Source organism: Salvelinus fontinalis, chromosome 34 (assembly GCF_029448725.1).
Source record: "Salvelinus fontinalis isolate EN_2023a chromosome 34, ASM2944872v1, whole genome shotgun sequence".
In the NCBI taxonomy this organism is placed as follows: domain Eukaryota; kingdom Metazoa; phylum Chordata; class Actinopteri; order Salmoniformes; family Salmonidae; genus Salvelinus; species Salvelinus fontinalis.
In genome coordinates, this window is record NC_074698.1 from 14,658,703 (window position 1) to 14,666,751 (window position 8,049).

The following is an 8,049-nucleotide window of genomic DNA, read 5'->3' on the forward strand; positions in this document are numbered from 1 at the left end:
AAGAAACCTTCAAGTTCTTGACATTTTCCATATTGACTGACCTTCATGTCTTAGTAAGTAATGATGGACTGTCATTTCTCTTTGCTTATTTGAGCTGTTCTTGCCATAATATGGACTTGGTCTTTTACCAAATAGGGCTATCTTCTGTATACCACCCTACCTTGTCACAACAAAACTGATTGGCTCAAACGCATTAAGAAAGAAAGAAATTCCACAAATTAGGCACACCAGTTAATTGAAATGCATTCCAGGTGACTACCTCATGAAGTTGGTTGAGAGAATGCCAAGAGTGTGCAAAGCTGTCATCAAGGCAAAGGGAGGTTACTTTGAGAATCTCAAATATAAAATAGATTTAGATTTGTTTAAAACTTTTTTAGTTACTACATGATTCCATATGTGTTGTTTCATCGTATTGATGTCTTCACTATTTTTCTACAATGTAGAACACAGTAAAAATAAAAGAAAATCCTTGAACGAGTAGGTGTGTCCAAACATTTGATTGTTACTGTACATTTGTTAAAGTTTCAAACTACAGTCTGCTATGGTGGAGCAATGTAGAAAAAATATGGTTGAATTGTATGCTTATGAATGTTCATTAAAAGAATGTCAGTTGTTCGTGAAAAGTATAACATACTCAGATTTTCATTTTACACCCCATCATGGAAGGGGTTGTATTTTCTCATATTTTCTCAGAGATGACAGAAGAGCAAAGGACAACATGAGTATTGAAAATAAAAACTTTAATGGATCGATCAGGACATACAATCACACATACACATTCCGTCATATAAATGTGTTTGTGTGCGTAACACATCGATGTATTTATATTTTGTTTGGTGGCGTACCGTACACTAAGAAGGGGGCAGTGTGGCACCACAGGGATAACAGGGAATGCCTTCACCATAATGATCTATGACAAAGCATCACACAACCTCCTCCCTGGTCTCATCCCTTTCGCTTCCTGTGTGTTCACAGTAGCACGCCTTATCAACAACAAGTAAAAAACACAATGCAAAAAAAGAGAGATTGGGGTAAAAAGGGAGGGTAACGAAGGTAGAGGTTGCATTGGAAACAGAGACATATTTACAGTTCTGTAGTAGACTATAAGCAAGTACAAGCTAGTCATAGCTAGTCTTTGCTTGCGTCCATTTCTGTGGTTGATGGTTCCCAGAGGAATTGCGGGACTAAAGGGATCTGAGTGATTACAAAAGGAAAGAGGGAATGGGGAGCCGAGGTGGGCTATTGTAGAGAGGGGTGGGGGTGGTCTTGTCGTATCACATCAAGTATCTCTTATGTCCTGTATAAAATACAGTATAATACTATTATATGATAATAATACAAATAAACAGTTCAGTGTTCCGTCTGCCCACCGTATGTGGTCTTTCAGGCCACAGTGCCTGACCACAACAGACTTAAGAACAGCGTGGAGTGACGAGACGACTTTAGGGGAATGGCCAGTCGCCTTATGGTGGCGCGCCAGACTAACACAGAGGGAAGGGTCAAGAGCGGAGAGGTTAAGGGAAGGCAGGAGGCAGTAGTCTTAGATGATTCCATATTTGGCCAGATCACTGAGCTCCATGTCGCCGTAGGCCTCCCATGGGCAGACCACTGCTATGTCTAGAGAGAATGAGAGAGGGAGAAACAATTAGTATTGATTGTCCAGTTGATGAAAAAGGGCAAGGAACACTTGTTGGTTGTCTTGGTTGTCGATATACAGTGCCTTCAGAAGGAATTCCACATTTTGTTGTGTTACAGCCTGAATTGAACATGGATTAAAACACACAATACCGCATAATGTCAAAGTGGAATTATGTTTTTCAATTTTTTTTACAAATTAATTGAATTAAAATCTGAAATGTCTTGAGTCAATACATTTTCTTGGATGGACTCACTCTGTGTGCAATAATAGTGTTTAACATAATTTTTAAATGACTACCTCATCTTTGTACCCCACACATAAAATTATCTGTATGGTCCCTCAGTCGAACAGTGAATTTCAAACTCAGATTCAACTTCAAAGACCAGGGAGGTTTTCCGATTCCTCATCACAAAGGGCACCTATAAAATAATAAAAGCAGACATTGAGTATCCCTTTGAGCATGGTGAAGTTATTAATTTCACTTTGGATGGTGTATCAATACACCCAGTCTTTACAAATAAACAGGCGTCCTTCCTAACTCAGTTGCCAGAGAGGAAGGAAACCGCTCAGGGATTTCACCATGAGGCCAATTGTGACTTTAAAACGGTTATAGAGTTTAATGGTTGTGATAGGAAAAAACTGAGGATGGATCAACAACATTGTAGTTACTCCACAATACTAACCTAATTGACAGAGTGAAAAGAAGGACCTCTGTACAGAATAAAAATATTACAAAACATGCATCCTGTCTGCAACAAGGCACTAAAGTAAAAATGTGGCAAAGCAGTTCACTTTTTGTCCTGATTACAAAGTGTTATGTCCAATACACCACATTACTGAGTACAACTCTCCATATTTTCAAGTACAGTGGTGGCTGCATCATGTTATGGGTATGCTTCTAATCTTTAAGGACTGGGGAGTTTACAGGGTAAAAAGGAAACGTAATGGAGCTAACCACAGGAAAAATCCTAGAGGAAAACCTGGTTCAGCCTGCTTCCACCAGACACTGGGAGATGAATTCACATTTCAGCAGGACAATAACTTAAAACACAAGGCCAAATCTACGCTGGAGTTACTTACCAAGAAGACAGTGTATGTTCCTAAGTGTCCAGTTATAGTTTTGACTTAAATCTGCTTGAATGATCAGAGCTAAAATGTTTAAATAATAATGGGAAAAGATTGTGCAAAACTCTGAGACTTACCAAGAAAAACTCACAACTGTTATCGCTGCCAAAGGTGATTTGAACATGCATTGACTCAAGGGAGTGAAAACTTATGCACGTATACTTATTTTCATTACATTTGCAAAAATGTCTAGAAAGATGTTTATCTTTGTCTTTGTGGGGTATTGTGTGAGAAAAAAAAAATATTGAATCCATTTTGAATTCAGGCTGTAACATAACTAAATGTGGGATAATTCAAGGGGTATGATACTTTCTGAAGGTGCTGTATACTGAAAGTAGAAATACAAATATATAGATGAACAAACATGACTACTGATGATTGCAGATGGAATATCAAAATTACCTGTGCCAAGACCCTCCATGCCGGGGATGTCATCACCAAATCTGCAATTGACAAGGAAACATGTTTGTATCTTACAGATTCTAGAATTTGTCTGTCTACATTTATACAGGTTTGAGAATGTGAGAAAACTAAGTGCTTGTTAGTGTGAATATGTGGAACGGTTGTGAGTGGTTTTTGTGTGTATCTGTGATGACAGAGAGATTCTCACCCTTTCTGGCCAGGCTTGGGGGCCTTGCTCTTGAATGTACGGGTTTGCCTCTGCTTGAACTTGGGGGGTCCCTTCTTGGGGGTGGTGGGGCCAGCTGTTCCAGCGGGCGTTGCCAAGGCACTTCCTGCAGGGGGAGCTGTGTTCATTTCTGCTGAGGTCTGACACAGAGAGACAGAGATTGTTACATGACTGTACATAATATAACATTTGAAATGTCTGTATTGTTTTTACATTTTTGTGAGTGTAATGATTACTCTTAATTTGTGATTGTTTATTTAATTTTTGTTTATTTCACTTGCTTTGGTAATGTAAACATGCTTCCCAAGCCAATGAATCCCATTAGAAAGAGAGATGGTGAGCTGTTGTAGCGTTGGCCAGAAAGTCTATAATTTCCCTCTATCATGTATTATCCTCACTCCCATTTTCTACGTCTATCTTAGCTAGTTTTACTTCACTTCAGGTCTGTCCACCACCCCTTTTCTTCTCTACTGCTGTCTTTCTGCTAATCTCTATCTCTCTGCCAGGCTCCCTCCAGCCACCTTACTGGTAATCAGAAAAGATTAGGGGGATTTGGCTAAACAGCCAGATTATCTCTGATTCCATATAAAACCCAATTTGATGAATTGCCTTCTTAAATCCCAGGAATGTTCTCTGTGTCACACGCAATTGCTTAGATCACAAAGGGAGTGTCACGTTCCTGACCTGTTTTCTTTTGTCTTGTATTTATTTAGTTGGTCAGGGCGTGAGTTGGGTGGGTTTGTCTATGTGTGATTTTCTATGTTGGGATTTTGTGTTCGGCCTGGTATGATTCTCAATCAGAGGCAGCTGTCAATCGTTGTCCCTGATTGAGAATCATACTTAGGCAGCCTGGGTTTCACGTGTGTTTTGTGGGTGTTTGTATCTCGTGTCAGTGTTCGTGCCACACAGGACTGTTTTCGGTTTGGTCACGTTTGTTGTTTTTGTATGTGTAAGTGTTCAGTTTACGTTCATTAAATAATGACCACTTTCCACTCTGCGTGTTGGTCCGATCCATGCTCCTCCTCGTCCGAGGAGGAGGATTACGACTGCCGTTACAGGGAGGGGTAAAATCACCTCCCTAATTTCTCAGTCCCCACAATATGTTTTTCAAAACATCTTTCCCATTTGGGTTGGTACATTATCTTGACACTGGCCACTCTCCTTTCTTAGCATGTACATCTTCTTCTTTTTGGATGTCTGATTTTACATTATCAATTATTTTGACCTGACTAAAGTATTGAATTGACGAGAATTTATATACATGCATATAGCATTGTAACAGTATTGTAAATTATATCTTCACTACTGTGCATCTGATTTAAGATCCCATTGGCCTTTGATGTCGTCAGTGAAAAAAAGGTTGATCCTTATGACTTAGTAAGGATGTCGGGACGGACGTCAATTAATGATGACATTGAGACCGGCAGTGGCTGGCCTGCCAATCTCTTTAGTGGCTCAGACACTATACTGGCCACACTCTGTCCTTGTTCCTGTTCTTCTTCATCCGTTTAAGCAGTATCCTCCTAATCTGTCTCCTGAGTACCCCTTTCCCCGAACCTGGGAGCTCCATAATCCTGTTAACATAATGACGTGGATGGAGCTCACTTTACCAGGACACGGTATGTAACTCAACAGATGCTGCACCTGCATGAGATCACAGATCTGGCTCTCCCTATGCTGCTGCCTAATGCCCATCCAGAGTGGATAGAGATCTGTAAAGCTGTGCAAAAGCATCTGTTGTTGTGATTTCTGTCTCTGCTTCTAACAGGTGAGTTTAGCCTCTCTCTCTCTAGGAATGTGGTGTCTGCTCTCTCTCAGATATCTGCCTGCCACTGGAAGTTTTGGATGCACATTGAAAATCCTGTCATTGTTTTACAGCTTTTTAGATGTTGCACTGCGGTTTTGAAAATGCCCACTAATGAGCAGAATTAACAGGTCAACTGTTTCTACAGTTCAACTGTTTCTGCTGTCACATCATTTATCAATTGATTGGCACAAATGTTTTCTCACCTAGTTCCCACTGCGCTATTATAAAAAAAAATCTCAATGTTCCAATATCAACACTAACATACCACTGAGTGTGAAGCAATGCATTGGGCATGCCTTCTTAATGGTATTCTAGTACGGACATTGGCACTTGCTGCCAATGATTTTAGAGTTAAGATGCACACGTTTGTAGCTATGTGGACTTCTGTCTACCACACAAATTGATTCCTCCATGCACTGTGTCCATAATCCATTGTTTCACTTCCCAATCTGAATGCACACTCATTGCTATCATACTAGAATTCTCAATTGAGCAGTTGAGCTACAATTACAAATGCATGTACATTCTGCATCATGGCTACAGGTGTTATATTTGCATGAGTCAATCACTCACAATCTTAGATGTTCCTGCTTGATACTCTTAGAACTTTTACTTTATACTTCCTTTACAAGTTATGTGTACTTATACTGTAGCACTAATGTATTCATCTATATTAGCAATAAGTAATTAAGTAGTAATGTATTATTTCTAAGGAATAATAAAAAAAAAGTAACAATAAGGAGGCCCCCTGTAACTACTCCCAAGGTCGTTGCTGTAAATGAGAATGTGTTCTCAGTCAACTTACCTAGAAAATAAGGGTTAAATAAAAATAAATAAATACATAAAAAGTCTCTGCCTCACCTAATTTCACAAATGTTCCAAGGAGCTTCTGTCTCGAAATGAGAGCTACTGCTGCATGTCAGTCCAAGAACAAAATGAACACAAGGAATCGGCCTTCATTTAAATACCCGATTCTTAATCCTGGAGTCTCCTGGTTTCCAGTCACATGGTCTCCAAAAAGGTCAGCCAGCTCCTTCACCACCCTCACCCCACCTCCATTCCTAGACATCAGAGGGGGTGGGGACATCAGTAAGGCAGGTCAATATGGTCGTTTTTAACTAACTTATCCAATTAAGCCTTGGCACGCCTGTGTCAAGCTTGTCAAAGGAGTCGACATTGTCTGTATGTGGCTGCGTTCCTGGTCCATGTGATGGGTCTTTAAAGAGTCTGCGTTGTCACTGTGATGGGTCTTTAAAGAGTCTGCGTTGTCACTGTGATGGGTCTTTAAAGAGTCTGCGTTGTCACTGTGATGGGTCTTTAAAGAGTCTGCGTTGTCACTGTGATGGGTCTTTAAAGACTGTGTTGTCACTCATGATGTTCCTTGATCCTTGTGATCAGGTGGTACGGTTAGACCACTATCTTCTCCTGACAACTATTTTGTTGCTTGAGTGGGATATTTTACCTAAGATACACCGATCTAGTAAAATAAAAAATAGCACACACAAACACACCTGAAAAATAAAGAACATTTCCTGACTTGTCATGTAGGTTAGGGGTCAATTTACTAAAGTTATTTTACTTGGTGATAATCAGTGTGTCTGTATTTAGTGTATTTTTGCAGGTGGCATTCTTTAACAGTCCTGTTACAGCTGGTATATATAGGCCTACCTGTAATTTACCATCAGAAATAACATCAAAACATTTCTGATTAAAACAACATTGAAGCCAATAGCAAAAAATAGCAACATTTTTCAGAATGGATTTTTTTGGTGGATAAAATGAATAATGTATCAATCCCATTACTCATAATTGGCTAGACAATTTTTTCCAAGTTAACTGAAAACCAAGTTAGTCGTCATGTCCGTCTTGCAGTATTCGGTATATACGTCAGAGCATTGAGGAAGTACTGAGAATCTGCATTACGTAAGATCATCCTTTTCTAGTATGTGACTACATACTGTGAGTCCAATACTTTTAGCTATATATCCAATCACCACGCAGCATCTTACTGTGTCAAGGACATTCAAACAATAAGTGATTTTTTATGAATGTTTCAGAGCTAACTGTAAGCACATAGTTCTGAAATTTGTTTTAGAGCAAATACAACAAACTGTAACAGTAGATAATTCCCAAATCACTACAGTTTATACTCTAGACAGTACAATTTAAGTGTAGCACTACTTTTGATCATTACACACCATCAAACTCTTTTTACCCCATTCATTTCTTCAGTGCTATTTGTATTAGTAATAAAGTGCAGCATGAATCAAAACCTCTGTATGGGGAGAGGGTGTAGTGTTGTATTTTACTTTTCCTTGTTGAATATGTGGTAAAAATGTTAATGTCCATGGGGAATAATTAGATGGGAAGGTGCCCATTTAATGAGGAAATGTACTTACTACGACTGTGATATGTGGTTCTCAACTAGCTATCTTAATAAGATGAATGTACTAACTGTAAGTCGCTTTGGATAAGAGCATCTGCTAAAGGACTAAAATGTCAATGTAAATTAACCGTGACGGTGTTGGCAAAATCCACATCGTCACAGGAGTCAACAGTCTAACCACAGAGCTCTGACGTGCAATGACGTTGACCTTGAGGTCTGGCATGGTGAAGTGCCAAATATGGACCTACAGTTAATGGGGACATTCTGGATTAGAGATTTAGGACCCGTTGGTACAGGACAGACCAAGCAGTGCAGACCAAGGGCCCTTAAAGGAAGCTGACGCTATTTCATATACAGTACTTCATCACGTACCTGATAATGGAGGTCTGGGGACCAGTATTTAATTAATTGGTGAATTGGTAGCAAAGTTGACAACATGCCCTTATCGGTCCTGTGTCTCATAA

At 39.5% G+C, this 8,049-nt stretch overlaps 1 protein-coding gene across 1 annotated transcript; it reads right to left on the minus strand.

Annotated features, from left to right (window-relative positions):
* Window positions 1-765: 765 nt before the first annotated feature.
* LOC129833920 (retinal cone rhodopsin-sensitive cGMP 3',5'-cyclic phosphodiesterase subunit gamma-like) lies at window positions 766-7,808 on the minus strand. The gene is made up of 4 exons (XM_055898745.1): window positions 7,764-7,808; window positions 3,375-3,532; window positions 3,167-3,207; window positions 766-1,617 (listed from the first exon to the last, which is right to left on the minus strand). The coding sequence occupies exons 1-4, from the start codon at window positions 7,806-7,808 to the stop codon at window positions 1,541-1,543; spliced, it is 321 nt and encodes a 106-aa protein (XP_055754720.1). The 3' UTR covers window positions 766-1,540.
* Between the last annotated feature and the right edge of the window lie 241 nt (window positions 7,809-8,049).